At 45.2% G+C, this 21,951-nt stretch overlaps 1 protein-coding gene across 6 annotated transcripts in view; it reads left to right on the forward strand.

Annotated features, from left to right (window-relative positions):
* The first annotated feature begins 9,704 nt into the window (after positions 1–9,704).
* KMT2C (lysine methyltransferase 2C) overlaps positions 9,705–21,951 on the forward strand; it is a 310,800-nt gene continuing 298,553 nt past the window's right edge. For 5 of the 6 annotated variants that reach the window (XM_040352731.1, XM_040352735.1, XM_040352736.1 and 2 more), the window contains exon 1: positions 9,706–10,132. In XM_040352731.1, coding sequence (XP_040208665.1) covers positions 10,005–10,132 — 128 coding nt within the window. In that variant the 5' untranslated portion in view covers positions 9,706–10,004. Of the gene's footprint in view, positions 10,133–21,951 lie in introns of all 6 variants that reach the window. The other variant, XM_040352734.1, reaches the window with a different exon arrangement.

The following is a 21,951-nucleotide window of genomic DNA, read 5'->3' on the forward strand; positions in this document are numbered from 1 at the left end:
GCAAGGAATCAGTGGGTTCAGCGAGCGGATCTCCTGCTGATCAGAATGGAGTCCTCCCCATGTGAAATGATTCATGTCTTCCATAGTGTGGTCTGCTTGTGAGAAATGATCTCCCATAAGAGGTGATCCTGAATAGAAGGAGCATTCCTCCAGGACAGTGGCGGCTGGTGCTCAAAATTTTTGGGGGGGCGCAAACAAAAAAAAAAAAAATCCAGCCTCACTGTGCCCATCAAATGCAGCCACTGTGCCATTAATTGTCACCACTGTGCCATGCCATCAAACGCAGCCACTGTGCCATGCCATCAAACGCAGCCACTGTGCCATCAATTGTCACCACTGTGCCATGCCATCAAACGCAGCCACTGTGCCATGCCATCAAACGCAGCCACTGTGGCATCAATTGTCACCACTGTGCCATGCCATCAAATGCAGCCACTGTGCCATCAATTGTCACCACTGTGCCATGCCATCAAACGCAGCCACTGTGCCATGCCATCAAACGCAGCCACTGTGCCATGCCATCAAACACAGCCACTGTGCCAACAATTGTCACCACTGTGCCATGCCATCAAACGCAGCCACTGTGCCATGCCATCAAACACAGCCACTGTGGCATCAATTGTCACCACTGTGCCATGCCATCAAATGCAGCCACTGTGCCATGCCATCAAACGCAGCCACTGTGCCATGCCATCAAACGCAGCCACTGTGCCATCAATTGTCATTACTGTGCCATGCCATCAAACGCAGCCACTGTGCCATGCCATCAAACGCAGCCACTGTGGCATCAATTGTCACCACTGTGCCATGCCATCAAACGCAGCCACTGTGCCATCAATTGTCACCACTGTGCCATGCCAAACGCAGCCACTGTGCCATCAATTATCACCACTGTGCCATGCCATCAAACGCAGTCACTGTGCCATGCCATCAAATGCAGCCACTGTGCCATGCCATCAAACGTAGTCACTGTGCCATGCCATTAAACACAGCCACTGTGCCATCACCACTGTGCCATGCCATCAAACGCAGCCACTGTGCCCCTCAATTGTCGCCACTGTGCCCTTTAATTGTTGCCAATGTGCCCATTGTTGCCACTGTGCATGTCACTGTGCACTTTAATTGTTGCCACTGTGCCCATTGTCACCACTGTGCTCTTTGTCACCACTGTGCCCATTGTTGCCACTGTGCATGTCACTATGCCCTTTAATTGATGCCACTGTGCCCTTTGTCACCACTGTACCCATTGATGCCACTGTGCCCTTTGTCGCCGCTGTGCCCTGTAAAATGCACTTACCTTTCTGCTTCCATGTCTCTCGATGTCCTCTCCCGCCCTCGATGACGCTTCAGCCAATCAGGTTACCGATAACCAGAATCGGTGAACCTGATTGGCTGAGATGGCCATCAGACTTATACAAGGGACGCAGCCCCCGTACGTTCCGAGGACAAGACATCCGGGAGCCAAGGGCTGTACTCGGAAAGCCTATTCCGCACAGCCAACCAGCTGCCGTTATTCAGATAGCCGGCGCCCTATGTCCGGCCATCTGAATATCTGAATAGACCAGCGGCAGCTGGCCACAATAACATACATTCATGCAATGCATGAATGTATGTTATTTGCGAGAGCCAGAGGGGGTAGCGCCACTGCTCCCGGAGATCATCACACCAATATATTATATATTACATCTGTAATCACTTTCAGAGGTTCCCTGATTCGGGAAGTTTTGGGAACGGTTGGGGAAGTGTGATGTGCATACCTCCCATCTTTTTGAGATGGGAATGAGGGACACCTATCAGCAAAAGTATGCAGGCATAGGACACACCCCTTGCCATGCCCCGTAAAGGAGAATCGTAAAAAAACAAAATTGGTTAAAGCGGATCTCCGCTGAAAAAAAAAATATTAAAAGTCAGTAGCTACAAATACTGCAGCTGCTGACTTTTAATATCGGCACACTTACCTGTCCTGGAGTCCAGCGCCGTCCGCAGCAGAGGACGAGCGATCGCTCGTCACTCTGCTGCCCCCCGCCATCCTCGGTGAGGGAATCAGGAAGTGAAGCGCTCCGGCTTCACTGCCCGGTTCCCTACGGCGCATGCGTGAGTTGCGCTGCGCCTGCTGATTGGCTCCCGCTGTGCTCTGGGAGCAGAGTGTTCCCAGAACACAACGGGGGGAGGGGGGAGGTGACGTCCTGCCCGCAGACTGTGGCCGGAAGTGGGTGCAAATACCTATCTTTAGATACTGGTATCTGCACCCCCCTAAAAGGTGTCGAATGTGACACCGGAGGGGGGGTTCTGATCAGCGGAAGTTCCACTTTAGGGTGGAGCTCCTCTAAAGCCCACAAGGTGTTTTTTTAACCATTATTTATTCCTTTATATTGGCTTTTGGAATTTACAAATGCAGCAATTTAGAAATCAGGTGAAAGGTTTAGCGCTGGGAAACACTTTTTGATAGATAAAAAGTGCATTTTATATACAACTATAGTGATCAGACCAAAATGAGGAGAAATAAGGGACAGAGGGACATTGTTCCGAATCAGGGACAGTTAGGAGCTATGGATGTGGATGTGCGCTTGGGATTGATGGACCTTCTCTCTGGTTTGGGGAGATGCACACTCCTGGCTGTTCTATAAATCTATAGAAGGCAGAAGTCATAGATGGCCATCGGTCTGTCTATAACTCTATATAGATGTGACATGAGCAGTGTCCCCTCCCCTAGTGACACATCCAGAGTGGGGATGTCTCTGTGCTGGCCTCCCCCTCCTTCCTGTGTTATGTAAGCACACACAGAGCCGCCCGGGGCTCCTACCACCTCCCAATTATCGGCGATCACAGGGGCCCTCCTCCCTCCCCCACACAGCTCAGGGCTTAGAGTGCGGCAACAGCTGGTGACAGCTCCCCCTCCCCCTCTGTCCCCTCCGTGGCTCCTCCCACACACGCTCGTGTCCTGGCCGGGCGCCACCCGCTGTGTCCCCGGGGAGGGGGAGGAGCGATCACCGCTCTACAGGTGGATGGAGCTCATCACGTGACCCGATCCTATGGAGGAGCATCATGCAGTCACGTCATCATCATCACCGACTGGGGGACTTGCTCACCCATCACACGCCGCTCACCCATAACCCGTCCATGTGTGATTGTGTGTTCCCGTGCAACACGTTTTTGACGTTTTATTTCCATGGGTGGCCAAATGAGAACACAAATCGCACAATTTTTAAAATCGTATAAAACCGCAGTGTACTGCATCACCTTGTGTTTTGGTGGCCGCAAACTTGCGCATGTTTGGTAGATGTGTTTGGGGTGTCATTCAATTCACAGCAAACGTTCGCCCGTGTCCATAGTATGGTACACACGGGCAGGGACGCCATCAGGAATGCGTCAGGCATGGGCCCCTTGGAGTAGAGAACGGGGGGGGGGGCTTGCTGCCGCCTGAAATTGAGGGGGGGGGGGCCTTTACAAAAAATAAGAAATAAAGAAAAATATATATAAAAAAGGGGGGTAGCCATCCGGGGCCCTGGGGACCTCTGGCTGGGCCCTTTAATAAAAAGAAAATATATATATATATTTAAATGTATTTCTTTTTAAAAAGGGGGGTTGCCATCTGGGGACAAAAAAAAGGGGGGTTGCCATTCGGGACCTCTGGGCCCTTTAATAAAAAAAAGAAACCTCTGGGCCCTTTAATAATAAAAAAAAACATTAATAAAAAAATGGGGGGGGGGGGGGTTACCATCCAGGGCCCTGGGGACCTCTGGGCCCTTTAATAAAAAATAAATAAAAAAAAGGGGGTTTGCCACATGGGGCCCTGGGGACCTCTGAGCCCTTTAATAAAAAAAAAAATATATATATATATATATAAAAGAAATAGAATAATATAAAAAATAAATAAAAAAAATTATAAAAAAAGGGGGGTTGCCATCCGGGGGCCCTCTGGGCCATTTAATAATAATAATAAAATAATATATATAAAAGAAATAAAAAAATATATTAAAAAAATATATTTTTTTTTATAAAAAAGGGGGGTTGTCATCCAGGGCCCTGGGGATCTCCGGACCCCAAAAAAAAAAAAAATTGTCCCTTTAATAAAAAATAAAATAAAAATATATTAACGGCGCCCTTGCGGGTTGAATAAAAAAAAAAACTAGTGTGTACGAGGCTTAAAAAGCTCCAGGCTCCCCACAATTTTTTTTAAATAAGTCAGCAGCTACAAATACTGTGTCTGTTGACTTTTAGCCCTGGTTCACATTGCAGCGATTTGGCATGTGACATGTCAAATCGGCGGCTATGGCCGGCAATGGCACATGGCCGCCGTCGGTGCGATGCCAACATTGCGGCCCTGCAATGATTCCCAATATTAGTTTCTGTACTACTTATAGCAACTTTGGGGTGCGATTTCAATAGATATCTGTGAAGAAACCCGCCGCACAGATGTCTCTGAAATCGCCCCCCAATTCGGGACTGACATGCAGCAATGAAATCTCATTTGTCAGCTGTCAATGTGAACCTGGGCTCAATGTTCAGGCACTTACCCATCCAGGCATCCAGTGGTGTCCTAACCCAAGTCAATTCTTCAATCGGCAATCGGGTGCTGGCGCTGTCATCCTGACTAAGGGAAACCGGCAGTGAAGTTTCTCACTGCGCATGCGCGAAGCGCTCTGCACTTTGTGGATGGGCTGCAGTCTTCTGGGTCCTAGAGTCCTATGAAGTGTCCCCAAAGGCTGTGGGGGGGGGGGGGGCGAACTGAGCCAGAAGTGGGTACCTGTCAAAACCTGATACCCCCCCAAAAGATGCCAAATGTGGCAACAGAGGGGGGGGGCAGACTAGCGGAGTTTTCCCTTTGGGTGTAGCTGCGCTTAAAGGAGGGCAGTGCGTTTCCATGCAGGAAACACACCAAAACATGTTTCACATACAAGTGATGTGAACAACGTGTGTTAGATTTGAAGTTTAACCACTTGCTTACTGGGCACATAAACCCCCTTCGTGCCCAGGCGAAATTTCAGCTTCCGGCACTGCGTCGCTTTAGCTGACATTTGCGCGGTCGTGCGACGTGGCTCCCAAACAAAATTGACGTCCTTTTTTCTCCACAAATAGAGCTTTAAGTTGGTTGTATTTGATCACCTCTGCGGTTTTTATTGTTTGCGCTATAAACAAAAAAAGAGCTACAATTTAAAAAAAATATATATTTGTTTTACTTGTTGCTATAATAAATATCCCATTTTTTTTTAAAAAAAAACAATTTTTTTTCTCAGTTAAGGCCGATACGTATTTTTCTACGTATTTTTGTAAAAAAAATAAAAAATCGCAATAAGCGACTGGTTTGCGCAAAAGTTATAGCGCCTACAAAATAGGGGACAGAATTATTATTTTTTTTTATTATTATTTTTTTACTAGTAATGGCGGCGATCTGCGATTTTTATTGGGACTGCGATATTGCGGCGGACATATCGGACACTTTTGACACAAATTTGGGATCATTCACATTTATACAGCGATCAGTGCTATAAAAATGCACTAATTACTGTATAAATGTGACTGGCAGGGAAGGGGTTAACACTAGGGGGTGAGGAAGGGGTTAAATGTATTCCCTGGGTGTGTTCTAACTGTGTGGGGGGAGGGGGCTGACTGGGGGAGGTGACCGATGCTGTGTCCCTATGTACAAGGGACACAGCATCGGTCTCCTCTCCTCTGACAGCACGTGGAGCTCTGTGTTTACACACAGAGCTCCACGTCCCTGCTGTCACCTGCTGTGTCACCGCCGATCGCGTGTACCCGGCGGACATCGCGGCCGCCAGGTACACGCATTGGCTCTTCAGCGATGCCCCAGGACAGTGTTTACCCGCTGCGCGCCACCCAGTGGCGCTCGCGGGTAATGCTTTTAAAAAGACGTCCAAATACGTCCACTTGGCACTTGAGAGCTGCGCTGTTGACGTCTTTTGTCAATAGCGCGGGTCTGAAGTGGTTAAAGGTGGTAAAATTGCACAGTTGAGCTGTGTTTTTACCACCCCATTAAGCTCCGAAGGCAATGAACGGGGAAGGTGTTCACATACCGTGATTGAGAAGTTATGTTTTCTGTCCACAGCAAAATGTATCCCCCGTCACATTTGGTGGGCAGCACTGCTGTGCAGCATAACCCATTAAAGTTAATAAGGATGTGCCACACATGCAGTTGCGGCATAGTAGTGTTGCATTTTCAGGTTTAAAACAAGCATCATATCACATCTGTCTGACACCTCTGAAAAGCCATTTAAGCGCAAATCGCTTTTCAGAGGCGCAGCAATTAAACCGCACATGTAAACTGTAGCCCCATTCACACCTTTGCGTTCCAGGAACACACACAGAAATGTGACACATCGTGCTTACAGTGTTATTAGTTTTAAATGGCATCCCAAATGGGCCTGGCAGGCGTGTGACAAAAACACGCATTACAAAAATGTACGCGTCTCACTGACAAAAAAAAAAAGGCGCAGGAGCTACTTTGACACGTTTGTCGCCCGTAAAAACAAAATGCACATAAGTGCGTCGCACAGGTGTGAATGGGGGGGGGGGGGGGGCAGACAAGCAGAGTTTTCCCTTTGGAGGTAGCTGCGCTTTAAGGAGGGCAGTGCGTTTCCATGCAGGAAACGCTCCAGTAGCACATCTCCAAAGTTGCACGCTTTCCAGTGAGACTTTGGATTGCGACTTTGATCCAAGTTTACATTCTATGGACCAAGGCTGCATCAAAAGTCGCACCAAAATAATGCAGGCACCCTTTCAAAGTCGCTGAAACTTTATTGAGCACTTTGTTCATTGTTGATTTGAACAGGTGTCGTTGAAAAGAATGGTCTGCGACTTGTCATGCGACTTTGATGTCAAAAGTTGCATGACAAGTCGCACAAGTGTGAACATGAGCCTTTACAATAAATTAAATATATCATTCACCCGAGTATTACAAACTAAACTTTTGAATTGGCCTTCCAGTTACATGACAAGTCTGGATGAATAAAGTCTTCATGTGTCACAATGTAGATGAGTTGTATCATTATTGTATAACTTTGTATCATTATTGTATAACTTTGTATCATTATTGTAAAACTTTGTATCATTATTGTAAAACTTTGTATCATTATTGTATAACTTTGTATCATTATTGTAAAACTTTGTATCATTATGGTAAAACTTTGTATCATTAGTGTATAACTTTGTATCAATATTGTATAACTTTGTATTATTATTGTAAAACTTTGTATCATTATTGTTCTGTTTATTGGCCTCTTCACACATGCGGACAGTATGTCCGTATTTCATCCATCCGTGTGCGGATGAAATACGGACATCGGGGGTGGACTGACAACTCCTGGGGGCCCCCAAGCAATAGAAGATTATGGGGCCCCCGGGCTTACAGATGGCCACCACGCCAAGAGGCAGTGCAGAGGCATGGCAGCTAAAATCTCAGAATTTTAACATCAAAAGCATGTCGGTTTCGGACATATCAGTGACAGATGTAAAAAAAAACACAGATTTTTACATACTGTCCCTGGTTTTATTGAGCCTGGCAACACTGATGGGGTCCCCTAGTGGCATTGGGCCCTCGGGCAGTGCCCGAGAGTCCCAATGGTCAGTCCGCCCCTGAGGGACATACAATAATCCCTATGAGATTGCGGGTGTCAGCGGATGTTCTCAGACAGCCAGTCCGTGTTCATCCGATCCCCCCCATAGGGGAGCGATCCCTGCTGAGCAATGGGATCCGTCGGTGTCAGAAAGGGTCTTAAGCCAGCTAAATACATCTGGACTGTCATCTCTGAGGCTAGGTGTACACTTGTGCGGGTGGTTGTGGGTGCGGGTGGTTGCGGGTGCGGGTGGTTGTGGTTGCACGTAAATCACACCTGTTACTGCACCTTCAGCCACCCGCAGCCATACTTTGCAAGTCCTGAGCAGACGTGAGGAGCTGCCATTCATTCCTTATCGCAGCCCCACACATCTGCGCTTTTTTGGCCTCTTGTGAGCTGTCACTCACTTTTCCCCGCGGAAGTGGGCGTGGTTTCCAAAATTTCACGATCAGCGCTATGTCTCCTGGGAGTGAGTCCTGAGAATCCCAGGAGACGCGTTGTGTTGAAATCCCGCGATATCTCGCGGGTCACGTGACTAGTCAGGCGGGTCATGTGACTTGCTGGGACGTCAGCATTCGCCGCATCCCGGAAGGACAAGGAGCTGGGCTTCACAGTGCCCACAGTAAAGATGGAAACGTCCATCTTGGAATTTTAAAACATATTTTTTTATCGCGATTTAGAATGCAGTGGGCTAAGAGACTGGGACACATGAGCGATTACATTCACAAGGTAAGAGCGGCAGAAGCCTTTAAAAAAAATAAAAATGAAAACCCGCGGAACCCCCGCTTTAAGGTTCCCCTAACGTTAAAGTTCCTTCAAGGACTGCGCAAGCGCAAACTTGCCGACAGAAATCTCCGAACCTCGGCCGGCATTCAGGCTCATCCTTTAACATCCCCATGTATTGGAGGATGTTAAAAAAAGAGCCAGGAGGCCGAGCGAAGTGAGGACGTGAGGCCGACCGGCCACGTTCCTTGAAATCCACGTCACCCTGGATGCCGGCCGAGGTTCGGAGATTTCCGTCGGCAAGTTTGCGCCTGCGCAGTCCTTAAAGGAACTTTCTCGTTAGCCGGAACCATATCGGCAGATCAGATTGCGCCTGCGCAGGAACTTTCACGTTAGCCGGAACCATATCGGCAGATCACCGGCCCTGGCTACCAGCTTCCTTCCTCTCTCGCCAGCTGTTGCTGCAAGGATGTTTTAGAATGAGTGGGGGAAGGGGCCGGTAAATATGTAATTGACTATCACCTTCCCTTTCTGAATGAACATTGTGAGTGATCAGTAGTGTGTGTTTGAGCTTTGGGGTAATGCAATAGACTCACTATCACAGTCTCACTACAAGTCGCTAATCACCACCATTACTAGTACAAAGAAAAAAAGAAACAATAAATAAAAATTCCAGTGTCTATACCAGACGCTATAACTTTCACATACATCAAATAATATACACTTATTATTGGGATAAGACATGTAGCAGGATACAAATTGGCCTAAATTGATGAAGAAATTCGATTTTTTTTACATTTTTTATTGGATGTTTTATAGCAGAAATTAAAAAATATTGTTTTTTGTTTTGTTTTTCAAAAATGTCTCTTTTTTTGTTTATATCGCAACAAATAAGAACCTCACACTAGTGAGCTCTCCGGGAAAATAGGTTTTTGTTAAACATGAAGTCTGAGGTCCCCTCTGGTCGGGGAAATCGTCCCTTTTGCCCCCTTATCATTCCATAAGATTGTCATAGTGTATGGCCAGCATAGAGACGATTGTATCTTTACATGTGTAAGCTCCGATGAGCGGTAGGTGGGCAGTGCTGTGTGTATTATGGAGGAGACGGTAATGAATGGTGAACAGACATCTGATCGCCCTCCCCTTCTGCTGACAGGAGATCGGATGGGACGGCTCGGCTCTACGTGACGTATTTCGCAATTCACAGAGGAGATTCCTCTCCGTCGGCTTCCCCTGATCCCGTGACGTCTCTTGACTCCGGGTCTCCGGATTTTCCTTCATGCCGAAGCCTCCCACCTCTGCTGTCAGTGTGAGGGGCGGGTTGATGGGAGTAATGGCGTCACTAGCCGCGCGCCCTCCCTCCCCCCTCCCGGGTGCGCGCATGCGCGGTGGCAGAACGGGAGCCCGCAGGGAGGGGGAATTGAGTCACACGCAGCTTGTCGCACATTCAGTGACTCGGCTCGGGATTGGCGCTGACCGGACAGCTCCAGAGAGAACCGTGTGAGGCCGCGGTGTACGGTGTGAGGAGAGGCCCCGGGAGGGGGCGCTTCACCCCTCTCCTCCTCCTTTGTTGTTGTTATTATTATTATCCCCGGGGGCTGAGCCGGGCCTCCTCCACTCCGTCCCTCCCCGCCCCCACCACTGTCACCCGAATGATGAGCCGGCCTGAGCCCGGGGACGATCCATGCGGCCCCCTCCTTCCCTAGGATGTCATCCGAGGACAAGAGCCTAGAGTCCGCCTGTGAGCAGCCCGGGCCCCCGACCCCAGCCAGCCCGCCTGCCCCCACCGACAAAAGACCCCGGGGCCGCCCCCGCAAAGATGGAGTCCGCAAGAAGTAAGTGTGCGGGGGAAGGGGGACTGTGTACTGCCCACTAAGTACTATATACAGCACCCTGTGTACTGCCCACTAAGTACTATATACAGCACCCTGTGTACTGCCCACTAAGTACTATATACAGCACCCTGTGTACTGCCCACTAAGTACTATATACAGCACCCTGTGTACTGCCCACTAAGTACTATATACAGCACCCTGTGTACTGCCCACTAAGTACTATATACAGCACCCTGTGTACTGCCCACTAAGTACTATATACAGCACCCTGTGTACTGCCCACTAAGTACTATATACAGCACCCTGTGTACTGCCCACTGAGTAATATATGCTGACCACTAAGTACTATACACATCACCCTGTGTACTGACCACTGAGTACTATACACAGCACCCTGTGTACTGCCCACTGAGTACTATATACTGACCACTAAGTACTATATACGGCACCCTGTGTACTGTGCCCACTGAGTACCATATACTGCCCGCTGCACCCTGTATACTACAAAATAAGTACTATATGCTGCCCACTGCACCCTGTATACTATTCACTAAGTACTATATACTGCTGCTGCACCATGTGTACTGCCCACTGAGTAATATATATTGCCCACTGAGTGCTATATACTGCCCACTGCACCCTGTATACTGCCCACTGAGTGCTATATATATACTGCCCACTAAGTACTATATACTGCACCCTGTGTTATGCCCACTGAGTGTTATGTACTGCCCCCTGAGTACTATATACTGCACCCGAGTACTGTATACTGCCCACTGAATCTCGAGTAGTTTCTACTGCACCCTGTTTACTGCCCACTGTACCCTGAGTACTGTCTACACAGTATACTGCACCCCTGTCTACTGCAGCCCTGTACTGTCCACGGTATACTGCCCACTGCAGCCCTGTACTGTCCACGGTATACTGCCCACTGCAGCCCTGTACTGTCCACGGTATACTGCCCACTGCAGCCCTGTACTGTCCACGGTATACTGCAGCCCTGTACTGTCCACGGTATACTGCAGCCCTGTACTGTCCACGGTATACTGCACCCCTGTACTGTCCACGGTATACTGCCCACTGCACCCCTGTACTGTCCACGGTATACTGCAGCCCTGTTCTGTCCACGGTATACTGCACCCTGTGTACTGCCCACTGCACTCCACACATTGCCTGTCACACCCTGTATACTTCCCACTGCACCTTGGGTACAGGCCACACTCTACTCTCTGTAATGCCCACTGCACTACACGCACTACCTGTCACTCTGTACATTGCCAACTGAATACACCCCCCCCCCCATACACTAACTATACACTGCACCCCACGCACTACCTGTCACTCTGTACATTGCCAACTGAATATCCCCCCCCATACATTTACTATACACTGCGTACTACCCACTGCACCCCACGCACTACCTGTCACATTGTATAGTGCACATTACTCACTGCCGGTCACACTACATACAGCCCCCCACATAAGACACTTTACACTGTGTACTGCCCACCACACTCAATGTACCGTCTACACTTCTCCCCGAAACCTTTTGTACTGACCTCCCTGTACACACTGCCCATCGCAGGGCAAACGCCCCATAGGTGTCTTCCATCCCCCACTCACCATACATCACTCAGGACTGACAGTCTCCTTGATGGAGGACAGAACTCTACTACTCCTGTCACTGTATTGTACATACAGCACAGCATGCTGGACTCCTCCTCACACTGGTCTTTCCTGGTTGCCAAGGGACAATCCACACAGTATATGTGTTACACAATGCACTGCTACAACAAAAAACAGATCTATTGGAATAAACTTTATATAAACAACTTTCCCCACAAAGTAACATACACACCTCGCCTGTCTCTGCTCAGCAACATTCTGTACACATCTGCCACACACACCTCACCTGTCATACACATACAACATGCTGCACACGCCTCACCTGTCATACACATAGAACACGCTGCACACACCTCACCTGTCATACACATACAACACGCTGCACACGCCTCACCTGTCATACACATACAACACGCTGCACACGCCTCACCTGTCATACATAACATACTCCTCACCTCTCATACACACACTGCACACACCTCACTGGTCTTACAGGCAACACACTGTACACACCTAATTTTTCACACACACAAAGCTCCCTGTACACATCACACCTACACGACACAATGCACACACACCACCTGTCACACATCACATATATCTAATATTGGGCATGGAAGGAAACCTGTGGCAGACAACACACAAGTAGCCCTGTAAACATGACTCCCTTACCCCAGCACAGCTGTCATCCAGTGTACACAGCATATAGTGAATGAGTGGGGTGCTTTCCTCACAGCACAAGTTTTGTGTTCTTTCATCTGTCGTGTTGGTGTATACACACCATGTGTGTAGAGCACATTCCATATGCTTCATACTTGTCACACACACCCTTGTCCACCACTCCTTCCTGCCCTGTAGATCACCTGACGTGATGCATGTCCTGTTATGACATATACAGCACATATTGCACCTCCACCATTTCTGCTGCCTGAGGTCCTCCCTATTCCGCCACATCGCCCCCATCCAGCAGGACACCTGTCACATGTAGGCTGCATCTTCCCCCTGAAGTTGTTAAAGTGGACGTGTAGCCAAAAAAACTTGTTTTACTTTAACAATTGGGAAAAAAAAAAAAAATTACTGCATTTTACCTGCCACATTATTTTTTACTGTCTATGTATAAGTGGGGAAATGTTCCTTCACTTGTCCCAAGAATGCAGTAGGAACATGGGTGAAGTCTCCAAAAGTCAGGGGAACCCCCCAGAACAGGTGTCTCTGGGAGGACATGTGCCCTCCCCCCTCTTGTTCTGTAATATGTTGGATTTCCCCTCATTTTTTTCTGTGATAATGATCTCCAGTCCAAATAAAGGCTCATATTTCCCCAGAAGGAGAAACAAACTGCAATAAAAACCTGATGGCAGGTCTAGCACTTCCCTGTTCTGCCCAGAACTATAACAAGGGGAGTTCTCCTCTCATACACACTTATTTATAAAGTAATGAATACAACATTCACCAAGCATACACTGCAGGTGTCTTTGTTTTTAATGCCAATGACTGATTGACCAGCGGAGAATCTTTTTCTGAAAGTCACATTCACTGCTTTATGTATATCCCCCGTATTGTCCTGTGTGCTGCATACGTTTCTGCCTTCTGTTCAGTTTGAATGCTAAAGAAATGGAGATATTATTTACAAGTGTGTTTTCAGATACTTTATTGGTGTCCTGCTTTTTTAGTTGGTTATTGGAAATAAATAATACGTGTCTGTGTGTGATGGAGAATACTTCTGTCATTTCCGGATGCGATCTTAGAAGACAGGTGGTGACTTTTGTGTCAGATTTGTGCTGACTTCATCCTTGTTTAGTGATCATTGACACTTCAGCAGGATGCTGACATAACGGCTGATTCTTCCACCAAACACCTTGGTCATTTGTTAACACAGGTCCTTTTGACCCCTGTGCTTGTGCGGGCCAACTCTATCCAACTCAACAGTCTCTCCATTGTACTAGAACAGACTATTCTGTTGGCTTTCAACACTGATCTCCTTGTACTAAGATTAGGCCTCCAAGACCCCCCTGTTTCTAGAACAGTCTTGTGTTTCCAGGATCCTTCTATGTGCCACTATTACATGCCTTTATGTTATCGGGATCATTCCAAACAAGTGGCCTAATTGAAGAAATTATGTCCTGCTCTGTGCATTGATACTTCTAGTTTCCAGAAGTGCAGGTTGCAGTGAGATTTTAAAATGTATCTAAAAACAAAAATGTTAATCTGTTGCAGTTTACCAATCCTTGGATGCGGTGGCTGCATTACTTTTCTTTTTCAGTATTTCCTCCTGTTGAACTGGCCAGTAACACACTTCTTGTTCTGCGGTGACTACACTTCTTTACTGTATCTATAAAGAAGCAAGTAGGCGCCCTTGGCAACAACCTCACCAACCTTTGTAGAGGGTAGTGTTAGATGGGCGATCTCTGTAGTTGGGGTGAGCAAGAATGTCGCTCAAGATTAATTAGCGTTGAGGTCAGTATCTCGCTGCCTCAGCTAAACGGTAAGGAAATCCATAGAGACAGACATGCAGAATCTTTAGATCCTGCTGCCGGTAATTTGCCACTAGCGGTAGAATCCTTTATTTGATATCAGGCGTAGACATAACTATCTAATAAATTACAGCCTAACCCAAGCTAACACTATTTATACAGTTACAGAAACCTTTTTTTCTTTTTAGGATAAAAGTATGTGCTAAATAAATGAAAACTGACCATTGTAAGCACCCCTGTCAGTGTTAGCAGAACTAAACCCTGGAAATACTCCCTGTTCTCCAATAAACTGACGTTTGGAAAGTCTCCAGCTGCTGGCATCTTTTTCTCAGCTTCTTGCTTCTCGCGCTCCGTGCTCCTCTATGGATCCACGGATGTCAGCGGTGACATGCCCGCTGACATCCGACCCGCCAAAGTGTGACGGAGAAAAAAAAAACTACTTTTCCATCCGTTGATCGGATCGGGTGAACACGGACTGGCGGTCCGTGTTCATCTGATCCCCCCCCCCCCCATAGGGGAGAGCGGAGGAAAGACAGGGTGGTCCCTGCAGTGTGCGTGGACAGCCCTGTCACCCGCCGGCTCAGCGGGGATCAACGGAGCGATCCCCGCTGAGCAAGCGGAGGTTCACGGGGCGGATCATTACTGATCTGCCCGTGTGAAAGGGGCCTTATTCCTAAAATTGTCTGAGTGATACTCCTGCTGCCAGGTCAGTGTGAGAGGCCTGTCTGGGTACACTAAACCCACTCCAGCGGGAGTGGTGAAGGGAAGTGTTGCATTTGGGAGCAGGACTGTTTCCTATTATTACGCCTGAATCTGCTATTCTCCTATCTTAAACTTTACTTTCCTCACCACAAGTTTACTGTTTTTACCCGGCTGGGTAATAAAGAGCACAGCAAAGAGCACCTGTCTGGACATTCCTTTACCTCTACTACTCGCAATACACAACATCCACCCCTAGGAATTTCGGAGGAGCCACAAGGTAACACGCCGCCCAAAAATACAGCAGCTCCTCTGGGGGTAATGAGAAAATATATATATATATATATATATATATATATATATATATATATATATATATATATATATATATATATATATATATATATATATATATATATATATATATATATATATATATTATATAAAAAATCATACTAGACTCGAAGGGCCGTTTTTTTTTTTCGCAATATTTTTTTCCGGCAATTTTTTATTAATTTCTTTACATTCAGCTGATGACTCATGGGTTGGTTGTTAATGACATGGCAGCCGGCTTCCTGGCCCCCTACTTAGCAACCAGCTATATACAGTGTTAAAAGAAAGAATGCAAAACACATCAACAATTGCATCACCATCACAACACTTGCATTTCTGGTGCGACTTCATTCCGCGCTGGCCACAAAATGCATAAATGTGAACTTGTACCATGGGAAACCATGTTAAATAGACTGTAGTGCATTACTGCAAAACGCACTAAAAAAAGCATAGGTGTGACCGTAGGGTAACTCAGTAAACCTGGCCACATAGGGAGAATTGTAGTGGAATTTAACATAAATGTTTAACAGACTTTGTTGGCAGTTTATTAGGTTTATGCTTCATTATTCATATCCGATTTTCGAGATGGCTTTTGATGTGATTAAAAAATAAGTAAATGAGTAAACAAAGAATATTATACCTCTTTCAAACAACCGTGTATACTTACTGGAAATCTGAAACAATTAGCTGTACAAATGATTAGATTCTACTGTGATCTTGTTGGAAGGCATTTAAAAGGGTTTGAATTTCTTTGATTAAAAGTTTTTGATGGTATTTAGTCGTCTAGTGTGCAGGTTATGTACTAACGAGATTTTAATTTAGAATGGTTCAAACATTACATTTCCATGTTATTTTATTCCGAATTCGCAGTGTTCAAACACTTCGGTTTAATATGTCTGCGTTTTTTATTCTAATGCTTTCACTAAGGTTCTATTATTTTTCTTTTACTATGATGAGTCAAGTTTGTTAGATATCATTTGGGTGAAGCAAGGAATTCCCTTAATTTGCAGGGATTTCCTCTCACTTCCTGTGGCTATAGTGAAGGGAAATCTCTGCAATGGGACAAAAAAAATCTGACAGGGGTTAGAACCCCTGCTCTATCCAAAATGGAGGAGGGGAGAGTTTTGCCTATAGTTCTGCTTAAAGTGGAGGGTAATAGATTTTGTAGGTTTCCCCATGCTAAAGCGGATTATTGCACTTGATAGTTTGGCATTTGGTGCATTTTTGTGTGTTTTTGTATAGTTTTTTTTCTTTGATTTTTGTTTTGTAAATACTTTTTTTTTTTTTTCTTTTTCATTATTCAGTGGGAGGGGGAAACATTTAAAATAGGGTTTTATTGACAGTGTGTCAAAAATGTACAGAACTGCATGATTTGTTTTTGTACATTTACTGTAGTTTCAGTTGGCCTCCTAAATGTACATTAATGCACACAAATGCCGTGTATCCTATTTTTTAAAGATGTGCTAACTACGGTAGTAGTTAAAGTACAGTGCCTACTGCTAGGGGTTGTAGCCGCTGGCAATATTGCATGCTAAAAATCTCACTTGCTGGTTGTACCCAAGTCGATCAATGGATCCGCCTGCCCATAGATGAATCGAATCTCGGCCAGTCCCTGCTGAATTCAATCAAAATCGATCTATCTATGCTTGTGGTTTATGGTTTGGTAAACCACAAGCTGACTGGCTTGTGGTTTACTGTATGTGTAAAATATATATGTGTGTGTGTGTGTGTGTGTGTGTATGTATGTATGTGTGTGTATGTATATATATATATATATATATATATATATATATATATATATATATACATACAGAGGCTCTAGAGAATACATTTGTTGGTATTTGCACAGTGTTTTTTCCAATGCAATTTTTATAGAAAATACACTTTTTTTTTTTTTAATCTTAATGCAAAAATAAACCCTTTTTATTTTATTTTTTGTAAAATCTTAGATGGTTACACCAAGTAAATAGATACCAAACATGTCGCGCTTTAAAATCATGCAGGCCTGTGCAACGGCGACAAACCACGTACATTTTACTATCCATATGCGACGCTTCAAAAGCCTTTAAAGGTTACCACTTTAAATTTTACAGAGGAGATCTGGTGCTAGAATTACTGCCCCGTGATCTGAGGTTTGCGGTGATACCTCACATGTGTGGTACAATCACTGTGTGGGGGACTGATGGGGGTGCACTTGAATTTTTTCTATCACTTTCAATGCTGTCACAAGGAATGTACACATCTTGATGACAGCAATAGGCATGTAACAGATGCTCCTTCTGGAGAGATCTGGGCTCTATAAAACCCCAAATCCCCCATTTGCCCTTAAAAGCATTAAAAACGGCAAGATCAGTGTTATCAAATGCTTTTTTTTTGGCACAGTTGACATCTGGGTAAACCAGAAGTGATGTCAGGTTACCTGTGCTGTACAGGTCCATTACAAAATGCATGCATATTTTTTGTTTGTTTACAAAAAAATTGTAAATGTGAACTTATCCTTTTAAAGAGCTACTTCTGTTTTATACAATCTTTGGGAATATTCTGTTATGTTGTGTTCATATTCTTATTTTGTGTTTTTGTTTTTTCCTATGTTTACATATTAAAAGCTTGCAGACAAGCATGTTTTTGTAAGAACGCAACAAGTACCCTTTTCTGGCCTCTGCAAGAAAACCCATTAAAAATCTATATCTATTGCAGTATTCAGCTCTTTAGCTATGCAGCAAATAACCAACATAGCCTGAACAAAATCTAAAGCTGGCTACACACTATTAGATAATCAAACAAAGATTTGTACAACCGACTAAGAATGGCACAGGAGAGGGGGGCATTCTCTGGGCTCATACTGCAACTCTCTACACACTCGCTACTCAAGTGAAATTCCTTGAGACCAGGGATGAAGACGCTAAATACTGAAATTGCAGAAACAATCTTTGCATCTTGGGCCTGCCTGAGGGGACCGACGGTTGTGATAATTTCTGTTTTTGCTGAGCATTTACTTGGTTTACTATTTCCTACTGCTGAGTTCTCCAAGCACTTTGCTGTTGAGTGGGACCTTCGTATGCCACCACAGCAGGGCCCTCCTGGAGCGTCTCCCCCACGCACACACACCTTTTATACTCATAATTCTCAAATTCAAAGACAGAGATCTTGTCCTCTGAGAAGCAAGGCTTACGGGAGATGTTTACCATGAGAATGTAGAGCTGATGATATATCCAGATTACTCTGTGGATACCCAGTGTCAACGGCAATCCCTCATAACTGTAAAAGGTAAACTTGCCAGAAATTTTAAGTACATTTTAAGAAATTTTTGTTCCCGGCCAATTTGTGAGTTCAGGATTGAGAATGGGTTCTTTACTGTTTCAGAGTCTGCTTCCACCTGGCTGGACTTACAGGGCTAACGAACCTATGAATCAAAAAAATCGTGATTCTCATTTTGGCCAGAATCGTGATTCTCATTTTGGCCAGAATCGTGCAGCTCTACCCTGCTGGATGCCTCCTTCTCGGCATCTCTGTTGCCGATGAATGATGTCATGACCGGCACACCGGGCAGGCAGGGAGTAGTTTTTAGGATCTGTGGTCCCCATGATCAAATTTTTACTTGCCCGAGGCTTATTACGAATCGGTTTGCCTCCCCCCCCTTTTTTTCTTTATTGCCATCTCTATGCTTCTACTGTAAACTGCACACCCAGTGACCTGTAAGCTGCTTACATGAGAGATTCTCACCTATACTTTCCCCTTCCCGGGGCTCAAGGTGATATTACCCAGAAAGAACTACTCTATGCTATTAGGTCTATCCAATCTAATAAAACCCCTAGGTTGGATGTACTCCCAGCAGAGTATTACGAGCAACATGCTGAAATTCTGGTACCCCGCTTACATACAACACTTACTCATGCTTTCCAAATCAGGGCTCTTCCCCTTTGTAGATGGTAGCTATTATTGCGAGTCATAAACCGGGGAGAGACTTTGATAGATGCTCCTCTTACCCTGCAATTTCTCTGTTGAATGTTGATGTGAAAATCTTAGCAAAGGTACTGGCTGGCAGATTGAACTCGGTTATTACCACCCTGGTTCACAAAGGCCAATCTGGGTTCATTTCAGGTAAAGGGACTGATGTTAATCTCTGCCAATTGTTTACCCACCTTTCAGTTCATCATGACAATATTTGTACCTGAGTCGTTGCCTCTTTGGATGCCAAAAATGCAGTGGAGTGGCCATTTCTTTGGGCCCCCTACACCTAGGGTCTATGCCAACAATGTCCTCTCAAACCCTTCTCTCTGCATAGAGGGAATAGTGTTTAAGGGCGGATTGCAGGTGCTTTTTTTTAACACTATAGCGCCTGCAAAAGCCCTCAGTGTAAAAGGGGTCTTGGTGTGTACCAGGCTTAAGGCAGACCCCAAACAATGCTGTAAATAAGTGTCAGATTTCCTTATCTCTATATTGTTTTAGGTCAGTAACTCAAAGCATTGAAGCCAGTCAATGTATATATCGCTAGCATACATTGGATCTTCAGAATGGTGACCAAAAATCTATTAAAACAATCATGTCCCGGCAGTAAATTGCAGTGTTTTCGGGGCCATGCAGGACCCAGTTATCAGGCATGTGTACATTTTTGGACTCTATTTTGAAGATCCTTGGTGTGCTGGAGATTTTACACCTTGAGTTGCTAGTTGTTAAAGCACCCACTTGCTTCAAGTCATTTCCAGGAATGATTGCAGAAGTCAGCGATGGCAACTCCCAAAATTTTCTCATGACAGGGTTGCTTTCCATGAAATATGTCAGCAGAATAATACAGGATCTACTGTTGCGGACTTGTTTTTGTAGATGTTTGCTCCCCCATGGCTCTCATCCTTACTCTGGCGCCACCACTTTCAAAGCCTCTGACCATGGAGTAAGGGAATGTGCTTTTCTGGTGTCCTAGTGGTTAGGAATACCAAGAATGACAGCCCAGAATTCTGCATCTTCCATATTTATATCCTGACAGGAGTCTTTTAAAGCTACTTTTCTAGTATGCTAAATGGGGTATCTATGCTGAAGGTATTCCAAGTTTGAGTTTATTAGATCAGGGCTCGACAAATCCGGGCGCCCGGTCGCAATTGCGACAAATTGTGACCTGGCGCCCGCCGGTAATTGAGGGCGCGGCTTTGCGGCCTTCACAGAAGGAAGCTTAGGCCTGCAGAAGGCCGCAAAGCTGCGGCCTCAATTAACGGCGGCACGGTCCCACTGCGATCGCGCGGAGACACAGGATCCTGTGTCTCCGTGTGCCCCCGCCAGTAATTGAGGCCACGGCTTTGCGGCCTTCTGCAGGCCTAAGCTTCCTTCTGTGATCTGGCGCCATCTTGTGGTGGCCATTGGCATTGACATTACAAGTAAAACAGCAGTTAATGTGCCATATCCTTCCCTCTAATTAGAACCCCCAAACATTATATATATTTTTTATTCTAACACCCTAGAGAAGAAAATGGTGGTCCTTGCAATACTTTGTGTCACACAGTATTTGCGCAGCGGTCTTACAAGCGCACTTTTTTTGGGGGAAAAATACACCTTTTTTTAATAAAAATATAAGACAACAGTAAAGTTAGCCCAATTTTTGTTATATTGTGAAAGATAATGTTACGCGAGTAAATTGATACCCAACATGTCTTTTACCCTTTAACTACCTGCCGCCGTCGTTTTACTAGTAAAAAAAAATATTAATAAAAATGCCATAAAAATACCCCCTATTTTGTAAACGCTATAACTTTTGCGCAAACCAATCAATAAACGCTTATTGCGATTTTTTTTTTTTTTTTTTTTTTAACAAAAAATATGTAGAAGAATACGTATCGGCCTAAACTGAGGAAAAAAAGTTTCTTTATATATTTTTGGGGGATATTTATTACAGCAAAAAGTAAAAAATATAATTTTTTTTCAAAATTGTCGCTCTATTTTTGTTTAGCGCAAAAACTAAAAACCGCAGAGGTGATCAAATACCACCAAAAGAAAGCTCTATTTGTGGGGGAAAAAGGACGCCAATTATGTTTGGGAGCCACGTCGCACGACTGCGCAATTGTCAGTTAAAGCGACGCAGTGCTGAATCGCAAAAAGGGCCTGGTCTTTGACCAGCAATATGGTCCAGGGGTTAAGTGCTTAAAATCTCCATAGGCGACGTTTAAAAAATTCTACAGGTTGAATGTTTTGAGTTACAGAGGAGGTCTAGGGCTAGAATTATTGCTCTCGCTCTACCAATCGTAGCGATACCTCACATGTGTACAGTTTACATATGCTACTCACGTATGCGTTCGCTTCTGCGTGCGAGCTCGGCGGGACAGGGTGCGTTTTCTGGCTCCTAACGTTTTTAGCTAGCTCCTTGATTCCAAGCAAATTTGTCAAACCCTGTATTAGATGATGACAATTTTTACAGCTACAAGTTTTATATAGACAGATATTTTGTGAATTCTTTTTTTCTATGTATAAATATATTTAATTCCAAGTGATATTAAGTGACCTAAATATATTAAAAAAAAAGTGCTAAAAAAGTTATACCAGGTACTTGAGATGCTTCAAAGATCAAAAGTTTGAGTTGTATCCACAAGAGAGCATTTTCTGCCATATAGTCTTCATAGGGATAATAATCTGGGCATCTGGACTTGCGTGCCATCAAACTGATAGAGGGAAAAGCAGGAGGCGGCACTTTTGTTATAAACTGGT

Source organism: Rana temporaria, chromosome 5 (genome assembly GCF_905171775.1).
Source record: "Rana temporaria chromosome 5, aRanTem1.1, whole genome shotgun sequence".
Lineage (NCBI taxonomy): Eukaryota > Metazoa > Chordata > Amphibia > Anura > Ranidae > Rana > Rana temporaria.